Below are 19,086 nucleotides of genomic sequence, written 5' to 3' on the forward strand. Positions count from 1 at the left end.
AGTAATTTAATTTATTTCCTGACCTCAACGTAATCTTGAGTTGTAAGGAAACTAATTTGTGGGCGAGTTAACTGTTGGGAGCATGTTTGAGTGAGGGGAGCAAAATAAAGACCATGGGGTGAATTATTTCCATATTCCCTACTCGAGGGACGTATAAAAATTTACAGACTATAATTGGGTTAACCTGGAAAAACACCAAGAACCCGGGGCCCTTATAGTCTTGTTAGAACTTTCCTGTGGATAAATATGTATCAGAACTTTTGGTGGAAAAAGGAATGACGATATTAAATCTGTACATTTAGTAGATACAGCAATAATATAATATACACTTTTGCTTCCTGCTTCTGAAGAGTGCAGACGTGTCTCTGCTTCCTCCTGCTGCTTATCGCTTTATTTGCTTTTAAATCATTTTACTTCTTTCCACAAGTCTTGGATATCATTTTATTATCTTCTTTTAAGTGAACCAAGACTTTTTTAATAATTTTTATTCTTTTTTACAACTTATCTGACGAGTCAGCGACTACAATCCTTTCAACATGACCCGTGAAAGCTGTCGGATATATCAACAAGAAATTTGTATTTGAAATTTGGACTTCATGAAACGCTCCCAATGGAATCCAGTGGTAAGAACTCTACATTTACTTCCAAAGGAAAGGGTGGAGAAAAAACTGCTACTTACAACTAAAAGCTAAATGATACTGTGTCTTTTCCAAGACTCTGTAAAGACACTTATAATGGACTTGGTACTAAGCCAAAGAAACTTCAAACTGTTGGTATCAACGGAGGATATGTAACATCACCTGGAATAAAGTTAACAAAAAGATTTTTACCACTGTCAGAGCCAAATGTGACTGAGTGTAACAGATAGAGAGACGGTACAGATGGACAGAAAAACAGTGCCATGTGTCAAGGTCAAAGATACTCGTGCTTGGAGACGGAGCCATATCTAATACTTGCAGCTATCCAAGTGCCACTGCCTCTGACGTCACAAAACTACTACCTGAGCTACTGGCAAAACATCAAGGGGTGAAACAGCTGATGGTGCAGCAGACATCAGAGAGAATCAGTCTGAAATCTTAAAAAAAAAAAAACGGCTGCTTCAGTTGAACACATGGCTGTCCAAAGTGTGTGAGTCCAGAGGACTGCATTTCATTGAGAACTTTAATCTTCACTGGCAAAGAGATGATCTGTTTCAAGTAAAAGGCCCACACCTGAACAGAGGTGGAGTGAGACGACTGACAGATAATCTCCTCCACGCTCTGAGGCATCAGAATGCCAGGGCCAGGATAAGGGCCAGGACCGGGTCCTGTGCTGCCGCCGAGAGAGAAGAGGAGCGAGAGAAGAGCTCCTGCCTCGCCAATCAAGGACCCAGCAAAGGATTCAACCACTGCAGCCACAGCAGCACCTCCAGCATCCCGAACACAGGATTCAGCAGCTCCTCCATCGCCCTCACCACAGGCGTGGGACCCACCAGCTGCATCTACACCCTCCAGAGATGTTTCACTGTCGTTCTCTTCTCCACCGTCACCCATGAGATTTTCTGATCACCTTGAAAGCTTGGTGAAATCAGGGATTAAAATGGTTCCTCTCACGCCAAACATGGCAAGATTAAGAATTATATCCTCAAAGAAGCATCGAGCCCCTCTCCCTCCTCAGCCTACTCTACCGACCAAAGCCCCCCCCAGCTCGGCCCCCACCATCGGTGCCCACAGCTGTTATTTTCAACAGCGTCAATGCTGTTGTCTAGGACACTAAGGGTGTCTGTGTTGGTAAACACCATCTCAACCAGAGGTCCAAGGATGGAGTGAAGCAGCCGACAACACGGGAACAACATGGGAAGCCAGACAGCCTCTCCCCGCGGAGACAACACGGGAAGCCGGACAGCCTCTCCCATTCTCTGGCGAAATTGCTACATCTTCAATGTTAAATTGACGATAAAACAGTTATTCACAAAACACAAGATATGCCCAATACTGCATTTACTTTCATAACTACAACATGTTGTCCTGTAGCTTAATGAAGTGATTTGTTCTGAAATCGCCGCCGTTCACTGAGGAAATCATGTTATGAAGCCGCCACTAACAGCCAGGCTTCCGAGCCGAGGGCTGCCCGGCTTCGAGGAGGGGGCGGGAGAGTCAAGTTTTTTTCTACAATTCTAGGTCATCATTGGCTAAATCGACAAAAACTCATCACTTCTGAGGCTGCTCGGCGTCTCTGGGGGTAGATTAGACGTGGGCGTGTCAATATGAGGGGCTGTGTCGTGATGATTGGAGTAAGTGTTTGTCCATCATGAGAGATTCTGTGGCAGCCGAATTTTTAAGCGGGGAGAAGCACGCTGGAACTTCAGTCCCAAAGCGGATACGAAAGAGACTTGTTTGTCTGTGAAAGTGCTGTCGGAGTTTCACTCATTTCCCATCGTTTCCATTTCCATCCTCACACACATACACTTTTGTAAATATCACACTGTAAATAAGAAACACATCCTTGTTGTTTAGAAGTTTTGTCAATCATATTCCTGTTGTGCATTTGTTTGTCGTGTTAGCTAGTAGTTTTGTCACAATGGCGGCTATGCTCGCAACTAAGCAGTTAGCAACACCAAATGTAGTTGACATGCTTTTAGCCAAGCGTAATATGGGCTTCCCCTGTTTTAAAAGTCTTCACTGGAGTGAAGAAAGGGACAATCAGACTGTCCAATCAGAGAAATCTTATTCATATCCCTTGCAAGAACACAGCGTCCAGTTCAACTGTAGCTAATCTCAAACTTATCTTTAAGTAACAAATCATTCTTAATTAATAGTTTATTTCCTCTCACAATCTTTATTTTATGTTTTTAACTGTGACATGGTTCGACAAAAACATAGCTAATGCAGTCCTGATTGAGTCTAGTCCACCTCACTTCAATTTTGTGTCTGAAACACGAGAAAACCAGAGGGGTGGGGGTGTTTGTGCCATGTTCAGGGACAATGTCATTCAAAATGGAGATAAAACAATCTCCCATACTTTATATCACCATTTACAAACCACCACAGAATTGTTTTATTGATGATTTTACCAAATTACTTTCAATTGTGTGCACTGCTTTTGACTGTTTAGTCATAACAGGGGACTTGAATGTGCACTTGGATGTCGCCCATAACAAGCAAGCTAAAGAACTCACTGCTGTCCTTGAGATGTTTGGTCTAACTCAGAATGTGACTGAGCCCACCCACAGCAGAGGGCACACTCTAGATGTGCTAATTTCAAAGGATGTTGTTATTTCATGTGGATGTCGTTGATGTTGCTTTATCTGATCATTTTTGTGTCTGTTACACCCAAACCAGCAGCTGGGTCTGCAGTTGTTCGGGGAAGACTCATAAATGACAGAACATTGACACAGTTTATGCAAATGATTAGGTTTGAGAACACCCCGTGTTCTAATGTTGATGATCTGTTGAACTCTTGCACATAAAGTCTCTTAAATGTTTTGAATACCATTGGTCCTGTCCAGGGGCCTCATGTACAAAGGGTGCGTAAGCACAAAATGGTGGCGTACGCACATTTTCACGTCAACGATCAGATGTATCAAGAGTGAAATGACCGTGGAAATGTGCGGTGCCTCATGCCAACTTCAGGGCTGGCGTACGCACTTTTCTACAGCTGTTGATTCTTAGGCGACACCTAAGGTGATGTTGGGAAACTGTTATAATAAATAAATGTGAAAACAATTAGTCCTCAGACAGTGATGTGCACATTTGAGATACATGAACAATTAATACTGATAAACAATTAACACACCCATGTGTCTGCAATTACACGAGTGGATATAAAAGCATGCGCAAAGTGGTGCAATGCATACTATTAAAAATAATGGGTGCTTTAGCAGTATTAGAAGACTTTGCAAATGGTGCAATTCGAAGAGAGCGTGTGTTCACTAGACAGAGAGGATTTGCTGGCACATGATGGCGACTCATTAGCCGTTTTGAGGGAAATCCTCCAAGAACTGTGCGCAGGGCTGCGGCCGGCGTTGGAGCGCAACACAGCGAGGAGCCATGCGCTGCCTGTGCTCACAGGTGATGTGCACACTGGGGTTCCTATAGCAACCGGGGATTTTCAGAGGGAGCTGGCCAACCGATTGGGACTGTGCCAGTCTACCCTGACCCGAGCCATGTGTGGGACAGAATTATCCACATCTCAGCCACGTATATCAAATTCCCACAATGGAGTTGAGCAGGCCAACATTAAAGCTCAATTTGAAGCGAGAGCCGGTTTTGTAATCGGAGCTATCGACTGCAGACGCATTGCTATAAAAGCGCAATCACATGATGAATTTGTATGTTAACAGGAAACATTTTCATTCAATCAATGCACAGATCATATGTGATGCGTAAATGCAATTAACCATAATTGTGGCGAGGTGGCCTGGTTCAACGCACAATTCATACATTCTGAGTAACAGCATCGTTGGGAACAGACTACAGGCTGGCACTGTGCGTGATGGCTGGCTTCTTGGTGAGTAACTTTATTGTGTAATTGTCCTAATATTATTCCCTGTGACGTGCATTGAGTATGTGCGCCCCCAATTTCTATCCCGTCTTCACAGCATCACAGTCGGTGGTTAAAGTTAGTTTCTTGCCGTTTTTTGCTGGTTAAACTTCAGCTTAAGATCTTTCTAACAAGCCCCTGATCGTCTCTGTGGGCCCCCAGAAAGAGCAGTGTCACCCAAAGTTGCCCCGACTGTTTTGGCCACACTGCGGCGGTGGGCAGCCAGTTTTTGCTTCGCATCCACCTTAATGTCGGACCACTTCTTCTTCACCTTTGCTTGTGTGCACTTCTCAGACCCCACAGCATTGACAGCCTTGCACAGGCTCTCCCACCCACTCCTCTTGCGTTTGCTGCTTATACTGGAGGACAGGTGACAAAGAACACATTTTTGCAGGCCTCCACTTCAGAAAGTAGCACCGACATCTCGCTTTCTGTGAAGTTCTTCTTTTTTCCCATCTTATTCATTCTTTTTTCTTTATTTTTTAATCTTACACAGAGGGGAATCGCAGGTTCAGGGCTCATTTAAATATGATTTGCAAATTTAAGTAGGGGCGTGGACAGGGAGGAGTCGGGTGCTCCGACATGTGCGCTCAATTCCACGTTGATTGGGATGTACAAACGAAATGTGCTTGGATTGATGCGTGCGCACAGATTCATACATCCGAGGTTGGAGGGCATTTGGGTTTGAGCGTACGACCATGTTTCAGTAGGAAATCCACGCAAGTCTTTGTACATGAGGCCCCAGGTTAGGATGATTAAAAGTAGGCAAAGGGCGCCATGGAGAAAAGAAGAGTCGGTCAGGGCACAGAAAAGGGAGTGCCGAGTCAATGCTCCAGGTCCATTATTTGATTTTTACAAAGAAAAGCTATGTGTGTTACACCAGACTTTGCATACAACAAGGGAGAGTTATTTTTCTGAAATCATCAAAAACTGCAGTAACAACTCTCGTGTCCTGTTTGCTACAGTAAACAGATTAACAAACCCTCCAGTTTCACTACCTTTAGAACTCACTTCTACATCTAAGTGTGATGAGTTTGCAATATTCTTTCATGACAAAGTTCAAGGCATTAAAAATGCAATAATTTCCACAACACAAATAACTACTCTGCAGCCAGCTAGACACCTAGAGCTGACACATTTCACACCTGTTACTGACAAAACAGTCGAAGAGACCATCTGCAGTCTGAGTTCATCGACATGCTGCCTTGATGAGATACCCACTAGATTCCTAAAGTCTGTGCTGAGCAGTTTGTTACCACAACTCTCTCATCTAATTAACATCTCACTCCAGACTGGAACATTTCCAAAGGCCTTAAAAACTGCTGTCATTAAGCCCCTTCTAAAGAAGAGCATTCTTTATGCCACAGTACTGAACAACTACCGGCCCATATCAAACCTGCCATTCTTCGGCAAAGTCCTAGAAAAAGTTGTATACCAACAGCTTAGTGACTTTCTCCTGTCTAACAATGCTTTTGATACTTTCCAATCAGGCTTTAGGCCCCACTACAGCACTGGCCAGCTAATACGCAGCTATAATATGTCCTACCACAACTATGCAGATGACATCTACTTGTCACTGATGGCAGGAGAACATGGGCCTGTAGATACATTGTTTCACTGCATCGAACAGATCAATGTGTGGATGCAAAACAATTTAGAAATAATAAAGTTAGAAATCTAGGGATAATATTGGACTCAGACCTGAACTTTAACACATTATTATCACATTAAATCAATAACATCAGCAGCTTTTTACCATCTAAAAAACATTGCCAGAATCAAAGGAATGGTGTCTAAACCAGACTTAGAGAGACTGATCCATGCGTTTGTCTCCAGTAGGTTAGACTACTGTAACGGCCTGCTCACTGGGCTCTCTAAACGGGCTATAAGACAGCTGCAGTACATCCAGAATGCTGCTGCTCGACTCGAGCTAGAACCAGGAAATACGACCATATTAGTCCAGTGCTCAGATCTCTGCACTGGCTTCCTGTTGCTCAGAGAATAGACTTTAAAACAGCTCTGCTTGTGTACAAGTCTCTTCATGGTCTAGCGCCAAAGTACATCTCTGACATGTTAGAGCCATATGAACCAACTCGGGCTCTGAGAATCTCAGGGAGGGGTCTCCTGCTGGTGCCCAGAGTCAGGACGAAACAAGGTGAGGCTGCGTTTCAATTTTAGGTTCCTAAAAAATCTGGAACAGTCTTCCAGAAAATATGAGACAGGCCTCAACTGTGACAATTTTAAATCCAGGCTGAAAATAGTTCTATTTAGCTGAGCATATGACTCTTCGCTTTTAATTTAATTAATGAATGATTATTTTTTGGTTTTTGGAATGATTTTATTTTCCTTCTTGTGATTTTATGTAGCTGTAAAGCACTTTGAATTCCCTTGTGTACAAATTGTGCTCTACAAATAAACTTGCCTTGCCTTGCCTTACATAGATATAAAGACTGAAAAGAACACAGATCCGTCTAAATGCTCAAATCTATAATAGGTTGCTCTTGATTTTGTTTCTTCTCTATGTGTGTGTTTGGGACCAAGAACCAACATAAATATTCTTATGTTGTTGAAATTTAATCAGAAGATATTTTACAAGTAGAATGTGAAATATTTAACTACAACAAAACACATAAAAAATACAATACATTACAACCCCCCCCAAAAAAATAAAAAAAAGTAAAAGTAAAACTAAACCTATAAAACACTAAAATACTTTCCCTAAGACTTTTATTTTTTCATTTATTTTTTTGCCCAGTCTAATGTCAGTCTATTCTTATTAGACCTTGCTTATGGGGATTTATTAACTTATAATTTGTTGTGTGGAAACCAGTGTGTCTGTTTCCTTTGTTTTTACCTTTACCCAGTACGGTATCTGAGGAACTTGCTGTCCAAGCCCTGTTTTACAATTGCTTGCACCCTATCCTACATAACCTCTGTAAGCCATTCAAATAAAATCCTTTCCCATGCTCTGAGTCCCAAAGGGCTGTGGGCTTCTCTGCAGTCCACTTTAACTTTCTTAGAGGGAGGGATAGGTAGATATATCAGACTAGAGTGACAGATTGGGAGAAAGGGCACAGAGCCCAAATCCCCTCTCTTATGCCCTTGTCTGGCTGAGGACTAACCCTCTCCAAGGACACTTGACTCCTTGGGCTTGGCTGGAGGCAAAAAAGGGCACATGGGGAGGGATAAGAGGATGAAAGGGTGGATAAAAACAAGGCAATATTGACTGAAGAAGGTTCTTCCTCTCTGTTGTGTAGCCAATCAGATGATGCTGAAGACATGTGAAGTATCTCAGTGTTATACCATCAGAATGCTGATTTTGCTATGTTTTTTGATGAGTTAAAGGTTGGTTGATTTTTTCCCCTCAGTAAAAGTAATGCTCTGATATGCAAATAGTTGTGCAATGTGTGCAGGACTTGGTACAAATATCTTAGGTGTTTGTGTTATAGATTACTTTTGGCATCACTAGCTTAATTAAAAAAAACAAACAAAAAAAACTCAAACTCAAACATCAGAAAATCCAAGGAGAAATATGTCTTTTCTTTTTAACGGACAACTGTTGTGGACAATATTTCATTTGGAAATAAAGTGACAAAATACCTGTGTGACTGTAGGGTAAAAACTGTAAGAAACGAAGAGAGTAATTCCAAAGTATGAGGTGAGAGAAGCTAGAAATTAAAATTTACTCAACATTGCTTCTTTTTCATGTCTTATTGAAAGGAGTTGAAGTCCAGTAGAGAGCTGTCATTTTAGGTTTCTTTTCACAGTGGTCATACAAACACAAACACACACACACACACAGAGTTGGCAAAACTCTTTCTAATCAGTAGCTTTTTAATATTTAAAAGACAGACAAAACATGTTAATTGTCTGTTTATGGCTCGATTTGTCTTTGATTTGGTTAACATGCATCATTTTTTGATGGGGGTTTTGATCAGGACATATTCAGGACAACAATAGTAACTCAAAAACAAAAAGGGTCCTCATTCACAGCTGGCTCCGTGTGTAGAGTTTTAACAATCCTGTCTGAAATAAGTAGAGACCACTTTGCAGTGTTCTGCAATCATGTCTCATAATAACAAATCAAGACTCACCATTCAGCAAAGTTGCATATAAAAAAGCAATTTTTTCCAAAAAAGGATAACCGAGAGATCAGCTGCTACGTTTTTAATGGTTATTTTATTTAAAACTTTCTCAATTGAAACCCAATGAGTGGGTTTCTGAAGAGTGACATTTCTATAAAGACAAATAAATCGGTGATAAAATAAATTCTGATACTGTTCTCCAAATTTGTTCAATAAAAACTTTCATATTATGCTTAAGTCCTCTAGATATTTGATGAAATTATAAATATAGATATTCAACAACTAGCATATTGATAGGGTAATCAACTAGAGTGCCTCATTTACTCATTTTACCTACTTATATTGGCAGTGGTCAAATTGGCAGTAGAAAATTTAATCAAGATTGAAAATGACTGCAAAATTATTTTCATATGTCTGATGCAGTATATTGTTGCGGCCTTTGTTGTTGAAATGCTGGCGGAGCTACGCATTGTACTGATAATGAAAAGCAGTTTTGTTATCGCAATACCTCTCTGCTTGCATTGAAAAAAAAAAAAAACTTAATATTTAGAAATTCCCACATTATAATGTGCTACTATCAGTATCTATAGCATATATCCATCATTTTCCATCTGTTTGTTGTCAGCGTAATTGTCAACTGGCGCTTCTATTTTCCATGCTATGTTTCATAAATTATTTTATAAGATATTGAGGCAAGCTTTTTAAAGAGATGCCAGGCACAGCACTTTTCCAAAAGTAAATGGACTGTACTTGTATAGCACTTTTCTAGTCTAGCTGACCACTCAAAGCACTTCTAACACTACATGTCACATTCACACTCATACAGTACATCTTAAGTCTGTACATAACTACGTGCTTTCTAACCATTCATACGCACATTCATACACCGATGGATGCATCGGTAGGCAACGTGGGGTTCAGTGTCTTGCCCAAGGATGCTTCGACATGTAGCCCGGGGAAGCCAGAGTCGAACCACCGACCTTCCGATTGGTGGGCGACTGCTCTTCCTGACTGCATGTGCGTTGCAGCTGCTTCCAACATGCTTGAAGTCATTTTGAAGAAGGTAGTAGAGTGTGAACATGGATTAGATCGATGATAACACTTGAGGCTTTGAAAATGCACCGCATAGATTTTGTAGAATGGCAGGCAGGCTGCTGAGCATTTTGTTTCTTTACAAAATGTATCTTAACTTCATTCTATCTATGTGATTGTAATTCCTCGAACTTAAGTCCACTAACAGCTATTTATTAGTTTAAAAGATATAACTATGGGGTTGAACTTAAACATTCAACAAATTTGTCCGTCATCTTTTCTGAATAAACTGAAAACATCTTTTCTGAAATGTCACTTAGGGATAATGAGATGCATTCAAAAGTAACAATTTGTAGAAGTTGTATACCCAATAAGTTTAGGTAGAGTATCTTTATTGACAACAATTTCTTGACCTGTACTTTATGCGTATCACTTATCTTCATACGTTTTCTCTTTTTGCTCCCTCCCATTCCACTGTTAAACTTTAGGATAGATCATTAGCTTTAAATGGATTTCAGTCCGCTCATTACATGTCCCATTTACCTTCATTGCAAAATGCTCATCTTTTCGTAATTAGACTGATAAAGAGGGGGGAGAAGGGGATGGAAAGAAGGATTGTACACGTGGGGAGACCTAAACAGAAGGATCATGAAAGACAGGAAAGTAAATGTAAAATAATAAGAAAGGTTGTCAACAGAGATACATAAATAAATAATGCAAATAAGAACCCCACAGCTCCGAAAAAAAAGATAGTCAAAAAGTACAGAGCCTCCACTTTCTTTTTGTCAAGAAACCACGTCAACAAGTGTAATGTAAAATATCTTTTTGAACGAATAAACCTCAATTAAAAACTTAATTATAATAGATATATCATTCAGTTCATCTATTCATTCAGCTAATTGCAAAATAGAGTGTTTGAAGCATGTAATCACCTTTTCTATCGACATATGTTTTTCTAGTTTTTATTAACACACCACTGAATGTAATGAATACAGGGTAACTGAGGGTAATGTCTGTGTGTACTGGTTGCACTTTATGCAAGAGGGAAAAACTGTTTTTTGTGACGGGAGGTTCTGGTCCGAATGGACCGAAGCCTCCTGCCCGAGGGGAGCGGTGCAAATAGTCCATGCGCAGTGTGAGAAGGGTCAGCTGTGATCCGACCTGCTCGCCCCATAATCCTGGAGAGGTGCACGTGATCACCGGAGCGAGACACAGACTGCAGCGAGCACGCAGCGAGCTCATAGCTCACTGCAGTCTGGGTCTGTCCCTGTCGGAACTGACCATGAGCTGCTCGGAACGGAGCTTTGTGAAACTGTAGTCCGTGAAATGCGCAGCGCAAAGGAAAAGTTGGCGGTTGGGGATGCTGTTAAAAATAAATAAAAGCCATTGATCGCGATCATTGCTTTCTGGGGGAAGAATATGTAACGATCGTAGTCCGCTTTCACAGCCTTGGAAGGCTCACCTGTTCCTGTTTCTCGCCGAAGGGGCGTGTCTGAAACGGAGTGGCTGTGGACTTGGGGGGGGGGGGGGGGGGGGGGGGGGGGGGCGATTTCTGATAAAGTGACGTCACTTTTTCACAAAAACGGATAGGGGGATATATATTAAAAAGGGGAGTACTTGAAACAGAGGTTCTGACACTTGCTGGCACTTCGTGTGTACTCCCCATAGCGTGGAGACTCACTAAACTAACACCAAAAACGGGAATAAGAGGATTTTGATTCTCTATCTCCTTTAATTCAATCCCATCAGATGTCCAATCCAATTAATTCAATTAAATTCAAATGGAATAACCCATAGTGAGTCTACTTAATATATTATAGCAAAAAGGAAGCAAAACAAATAATACAGTCAAAGTTCTACCACACAAGTTTCTAATAATGGAAACCTGTTTCCATGTTGTGTTGCTTCTGCTACTTCTGTGTTTATAGCACAAGTAGCTAGTTATCCTCTTTCTTCCCCATAGGCATTCACCACAGGGTTTATATCCTTGCTTATCTGCTCTGACCCGTTCATTAACCCAGTGTTCCTACTCCAATATCTTTCCACCCCCATCTAGGCACACAGCTACTTTCATCACTTCTTGGTCTCCATCAAATAAATCCAGCTTGTTTTCCTTTGATCCCTGATCATAAAGGTTGTTCCAATTCTTCTATAACAAATTTTGATTTGCTTTTAGTTATTCTCACATTTTTCTTGGTACCTCTACCTCATACCTCTAAGTTCAGTAAATTCAATATTACCCCATTTCTGAGTTTTTGTCTGAAAGATTTCTCTTGTATAAATGGATAAAAAAAATGAAAAATCATTTTAAAAAATCATTTGTAGAAATAGAAATATAGAAATATAAAACTTAGGATTTGTCAATAACAATATATGGGCATAGGATCGCCGAGCCCAGGAGGAACAATTAAGTCTTTCAGAATTATATTGAACCTGATTACTTACAAATGCAAGAATTGAGGTGGTGTAAAAAAAAAAGAAAAAAAGAAACAATTTAAAATGCTCTGGTTCACGCAATACTAACCTTGATAAATAACCACTTGTGGATGCTGAAATTCAAATTTAAGAGTGCAATAAACTAAAAAGAATAGTTGCTTCAAGTGGAACTCTTTTGAGACACCAGTGAATGTTTTAGTGCTTTCTGATTAAATGTATGATTGCTTAGGAATTACTAATACTAAGCAAACACACATTTGAAAATTCACTATGAATAGGGCATGTCACATGGTTCCATCGGCCTTCTAAAAAATGATCTGTGAAAATTCACAGCAACTGTTCAAGGGCCGTTCATGAAAAGCACAACAATCATGCAACTTCTTTCTTTTTTATAGCTTGTCTCATATTTTGATCCAATACTTAAAAAGTCTTTAGACTCATCTCAAAAGAAAATAGCTGTGGTTAGTTTGTTCAGCCAGAATGATTTTGTATTTTGCTGCATCTCACTATGCATTAATACCGCTGCAACATAGACTTTCTGCAGTAACAGGCTTCATTTAATCAGGTCTGCCATACACTAGCTTCCTTTCTCTGGAAGTGTTTCAGTTTCTGTTCTTTCTCTTTAGACAGTCCTCATCATCACACTCTACCTCAGCCCTTCTTGTTTAGTATCAAATCTCAGTGTCAATCCTTTCTGAATGCTCTATCCAGTCTATGTCCTCAGGCTATTCTATCTATAACATCTCTTCAGCCATCTCTAGCACTTGGGTTTCCTCCACCCCTCAACACTGCTTCAGCTTCTGTACTTTCTCTCTGGACCCATCTCCTTCTCTTCTCTTAATCTGTTCATTCTCCATTTGAAGCAAGGTCAACTTTCTTTCATGCAGGGTCCAAACGAGACTGAATTAAACCAGATCCAGCTGCATTGTGTTTCAGCAGCATGCCCTTTGCTCTGTTAAATACTTGCACCCAAATATGCGTACATTTTTGTCAGAACCACAGATGAGTTCATGAGCAGAAGAATTAGACAGAGAAATTTGTCGATTTTCAAGTGTTAAAACATCTTTCACAATCTCATGATTGGATACTTTATCATTAAACCATCTCACTGTAATCACTGGCATCATAGAACTTTAAAAACTCTAAAACAAACTCTAACTCTAAAAGAGGTTTCCTTGTAGAGGAGCTGGAATATCACGAGATTTGTGGAAGCAAAATCCTAAAAATTAATCATATGGACTCCAAGCTAGGGCTGCACAGTGGTGTGGTGGTTAGCACCGTCGCCTCACAGCAACAGAGTTCCAGGTTCAACTCCCAGCTAGAGCCTTTCTGTGTGGAATTTGCATGTTCTCCCCGTGTATGCGTGGGTTCTCTCCAGGTACTCTGGCTTTCTCCCACCATCCAAAAACATGCATGTTAGGTTAATTGGTGTCTCTGAAATTGTCTTTAGGAGTGAGTGTGTGGTTGTTTGTCTCTGTGTGGCCCTGTGATGGACTGGCGACCTGACCAGGGTGTACCCCGCCTCCCTCATTGACCGCTGGGATAGGCCCCAGCCACCCCGTGACCCGACCGACGGATTCAGTGGGTATAGAAAATGGATGGATGGATGGACTCCAAGCTATACCCATATGGTGAAAACACAAAGGTTTGACCAATTTGTGTCCCGCTACAGGTGGGCTTTATTTCATGATTAATTATTGACTGACTTCGTTTGTACCATTTTATTATTCTGAAATTTGCTTGTGACAATAATAGACAGATGCTTCATCTAATAACTGAATAATTTCTCGAAAGTGCCTGCCCTTTTCCAAATGGTTTTCAAGGAGGACTTCCCAGATGGTTCTATGCAACAAACCATCTGTTATATCAGCTGATATGAGAGGATCAGCAGTTAAAAGAGAGATGTAATACCACAAAAGTGATCCAGATAGGCAATAAACAGAGAGGAGGTTTGTGTGTAGAAGATGGGTGACTTGAACATTTAGTTAGTTTAAATACATTAGGTTGCCCAACTAATTGTGATTTGTGAATTTTTGTAGACAAAATCCTTTTTAAGGAAACACTCCTAGCGCTAAATATGGGTAGATTGTTTGACTTTATGTGGTTCTGAGAGACAATGCTATATACAGGACAAACTGAAATGCTATCACTAATGAGACTTTTTAGGGTAAGAACTTTGTCAAGAACAAACTTTGTATGGCTCCTAAACAACCCAAAAACACAACACGTGAGTGGATGAACACAATGATGAAGAAAATCAGTGTACATCTCTTAAAGGGACACTCCACCCATTTGCATTAGGCTTTGCATTGTTAGAAACCCAGTCATACTTTTCAATGGTCATGCAACACTCTCTCACATCCCCCTGAGACGGGAGAAATCCGTATTCACCTCTTTACACGTCCTCCTACAATGACGCAAAAATCGTCATTTTGCGTCATTGTAGGAGGAAGTGGAAGAGGGGTGGATTTCTGTAGAAACTACAAGCGCTAGTTCCCACCCTTCAACACCGCCCATAGGGGGGTTGGACCTAATGCGCTAACAGACCTATCACAGATCAGTGCCAGTGCTTTTGAGAGCTGCAGCTAACATGGTTGAAGGTACCGAATACTCAGACAGATGCAATACGGAGGACTGGGATTTAGAAGAAGATATGGCTCGAGCTGGGGCGAATTGGTGGTGCCTGTGCTCTAACTGTGCGCCAATGGACACAGAACAAGAGTCTGTCTGCTGCCGAGAATTCCAGCGGTGCCAATTTTTTCTTCTGGACGAAATCGGAGGATGACACGGACGTGTGTGTTGTTGATCACCCGAGTTTCGCACCCCATATGGAGACTTACTTTAGAATACCTAAAGTCAACTGGAAACGACAGCCAAAGCCTACAGGGCCAAATGGACGTCTTCCTGTAAAGTAATTTTTTTTTTTTTGTTACTATGTCAAGGAATACTCTTGCCAACACGCTAACGTGGCATGTTCATTGCACAAATATAGCTACTGTTACCTCAGATGACAAAACGACAGAATTGTGATCATAGCCTACCTATAATTACTATAAATTATGAAGCATTACAAGTATACATTGCATTATAAGTTTGTTGCAAATCAGTTACCTCCTTCCAAGTTTATGATGCTATTCTAAACTTTGTTGAAGGGAGACAGGAGAGAAGGAGTGACATTTTGTTTTTTAATTCACAAAATAAGAATTGTCATGAACATAAAGACACAAACAACAGTATCCACACGATTAAAAAAAGGTATTGACCCTATGATTGAGTATACAGTAAGGTGCTCGATGGAAGTGCAAACAGGTAAGGCAGTGCAAGGATAAGGTCAAAAGACCATATAAGACAAAGACATTTAGGACATATAAGACATGGTAATATTACAAAATGTATCACGAGGAATGGGTTAAGGTACAGCTGACGTCTGGCGCTGTCTGGGATTCAATGTTTTCTGATGATGAGGACAACTCTGCAGCAGACGTCGACGGCGTTTTAGTCTGAAATGTCATACGTTCAATAACGTTAAAAACATTTGAATAACGTCAGACTAACACAGTAAAACATGGTGGATTTACATCGCTAATAACGAACTTATTTAGATCTACATAGCAAAGTGTCTAACGTTACATTGCTAACTTTGCTGACGAGTGGAGTTAGCGAGGCAGACACACTAGAACAGCAAGCGACCAAAACATACAAGATATTTACTTTGTAAACAGCCAAATCATATGAGATGTGCTGCTTTACAGCAGACGACTATATCAGTGTGTGTTCTCAGTAGCCGCTAGAGTCGAGCTAGAAAAAAAGCCTTACCTCCAGGCAAATGCGTTTAGCATTGCTAGCAGTTCCAAAAGTTCCTGGCTTTTTGCACAAGTCCAACTCTTTGGGTAATCTATGAAAACTTACTCCGTGTATTTTCCTTGTGCTGGCTGAACATCCCGGTACCATGCAAGTGCACACCATTTCGATACACAAACGAGGAGTAATTCACTAATGATTTCGCAAACTCTTCACTAGAAATTGTGTGACATGATTTCCAGGTAGCGTAGTCGGTGCTACTCTCGGGGGAGTGGCCTGAGGATCTCGAGCATTGCAATGCACTATGGGGATTGTTGTCTTTAATCCAAAAGCACAAAAAAGTCATTTTCTGCCTTTTCTCGATCAAGAAGGCACCAAATTAGAAATTTATGCTACTATTCTACTACATATATGGCCCACTTTCAATACATATTCATGTCTCCACTGGTGGAATGTTCCTTTAATAGAAGCCAATAACTCAATTAAGTTTGAAAACCTAACATTCTATCAAACATTTAATTTAAATAATTTCTCACACAATAATAACTGACTGACTGAAAAAAAAAATTAAGACAAACTATACAATGCATGGGCTGCACGGTGGTGTGGTGGTTAGCACCGTCGCCTCACAGCAAGAAGGTTCCAGGTTCAACACCCAGCTGGGGCCTTTCTGTGTGGAGTTTGCATGTTCTCCCCGTGTATGCGTGGGTTCTCTCCGGGTACTCCGGCTTCCTCCCACTGTCCAAAAAATCATGCATGTTAGGTTGATTGGCATCTCTAAATTGTCCTTCGGAGTGACTGTGAGTGTGTATGGTTGTTTGTCTCGTTTGTCTCTATGTGGCCCTGCGATGGACTGGCGGCCTGTCCAGGGTGTACCCCGCCTCTCGCCCATTGACTGCTGGGATAGGCTCCAGCCCGCCCGCGACCCGATCGACGGATTCAGCGGTATAGATAATGGATGGATGGATGGATATACAATGCATTTTTGTAAAGAGAACTGCCTCCACAGCTGTTTGTGAACTATTGCGCTATCATAAAAATGGTTGATGTTTTCTCTTTCCACATAGCATGTTACACAAAGTTATGATTGGGTTGTTGGGAGGCAATGGGATGAGGGAAATTATGCAAAATTATCATAATAATAATGATGATAATTACAATGACATCAAATCAATTATTTTTCTAAATGTAATCATGTTTTTATTTAAACTTTAATGCTTCTAGTTTTGCTTTGTTTCAACTCCAAATCCAAATCGGATCTATCAGGTCAAAAATGTGAACAATAGATAACATGCCCATATTTATACCCACTGGAAACTGTCTTCTGCCCAAATACATCCCAATAGAGCGCTTGTTTATGTCAGCCAAAGCACCCTATAAGAGCTTATAGATGCTCATTAAACATGCACTCTCTAATAGCCATGAAAGCAACTATTTGTGAATTGTAAAAGTGGCATCCATGAAAATGACAGTAGCATTGTAATAAGAATGTATTTTCTCTATAACCATGATCTTTTCTTACCATAACCAACTAATGTTCTTGCCTTATCATCTCTATTTCCCTCTTGCTTCTTGTGGGCTCGATACTTTATGGGCTATATTTAAGGATATGAACCAACTACCTATATGATTATATCAATTAGATAACAATACATACACGGAATATATACACTATCCAGTATACATACATAATAATGTGTAACATATGTAATTCTGTACATTACAAAATTATGTAATGTTCTCACCAAATTCTTATTTGTGGTGTCATTGTGGAATTATTTACAACAATAATTCCACAGTTAATCAATAGAAACTGAAAAAATACCAAGAAGAGGAATCTTTCAGTGGAATACGCCTAATGTGCCAGATTCCCATCTACATCCACGCTAGGAAAATTATTTGGTGTACTTACTTTAGGTCCTGGAAAGGTTCTGCCCTTACATGTGACGTCTCTACAGAATGGCTGAACACCACTCCTTCATTTCCTGTGGAGAAGGAAAAAGCTAATTAAAGGAAGAAAAGAGAGCATTAAAAACTAGCGTGAAACGCATCACATTCTTATAAGACACTTAAAAGGGCTTGAAACAGACCTTCAGAGTGTCATATAAAGTGTTCACGTTTTGTATTTACAGTGAAAACATGGAAGCCATGTAGTGTTGATGTTAGTATGAACACATGGAATATAGGGGAGGCAAATAGGCCTTTTTCACCTTTGGTTTTCTTTTTTGTTGCGTTTGTAGTATACGTAAGTTTTGACTTGGTATTCTAAATATTCAATCAAGGTCACAAACAGTATTCAGAGTGGTTAAACATATTTATTATTCATGTTGCTAATGTATCTTCATAAAAGCTGTCTCCTGGACTGCATTATCTTTCTCACCAAAATAAATGTCCCTACTAATCTTAAAAAACTGGCTCCGATATGATGTGTTTGACTACCCACAACCAGCAGCCGCCTCTGAAGCTGTAAACAGATGCTTGGCTCTGTCTCGTGCTGTGACTTTAGAGGATATGTTGAAAGCTCAACACCACAAAACATTTATTACTGTATGAGGGAGTGTAACTCATCGTCAAGCCCACAGATAACAAGACTACTGTCTGAATTGTTGTTTAAAACTAAAGCATCAACTGACAAGTTTGAGTCCAATAGATTTAAGCAGGTCCTTGAAAGCTCCCAGTTTTGTAAAAAAAAAAAAAGGATGAATATGTTAGTCAAGCAGCTGGGGCCTTTCTGTGTGGAGTTTGCATGTTCTCCCCGTGTATGCGTGGGTTCTCTCCGGGTACCCCGGCTTCCTCCCACTGTCCAAAAAAAAGAAAAATCATGCATGTTAGGTTGATTGGCATCTCTAAATTGTCCTTAGGAGTGAGTGTGAGCGTGTATGGTTGTTTGTCTCGTTTGTCTCTATGTGGCCCTGCGATGGACTGGCGGCCTGTCCAGGGTGTACCCTGCCTCTCGCCCATTGACTGCTGGGATAGGCTCCAGCCCACCCGCGACCCGATCGACGGATTCAGCGGTATAGATAATGGATGGATGGATGGATGTTAGTCAAGGCTCGGCCTTGTTGCATGTTGCATTGCTTATTTGCAGCCCTGCACAATGCTGCTTGTCTCTCTAACAACTATATGGCATCCTTTTCCAGCTTACTTTTGGGTTTCGTCGCCACTCTGTTTACAACTGTTGTTTGCATGAAATCTTTATGAGCTTGTCATC

At 40.7% G+C, this 19,086-nt stretch overlaps 1 protein-coding gene across 1 annotated transcript in view; it reads right to left on the bottom strand.

Moving 5' to 3' along the window:
- The window catches only part of LOC142378896 (zeta-sarcoglycan-like), a 352,977-nt gene that overhangs the window by 42,593 nt on the left and 291,298 nt on the right, over positions 1-19,086 (bottom strand). Inside the window, exon 6 of the mRNA XM_075463875.1 lies at positions 17,788-17,860. Coding sequence (XP_075319990.1) covers positions 17,788-17,860 — 73 coding nt within the window. The remainder of the gene's footprint in view (positions 1-17,787; positions 17,861-19,086) is intronic.

Source organism: Odontesthes bonariensis, chromosome 4, assembly GCF_027942865.1.
Source record: "Odontesthes bonariensis isolate fOdoBon6 chromosome 4, fOdoBon6.hap1, whole genome shotgun sequence".
NCBI lineage: Eukaryota > Metazoa > Chordata > Actinopteri > Atheriniformes > Atherinopsidae > Odontesthes > Odontesthes bonariensis.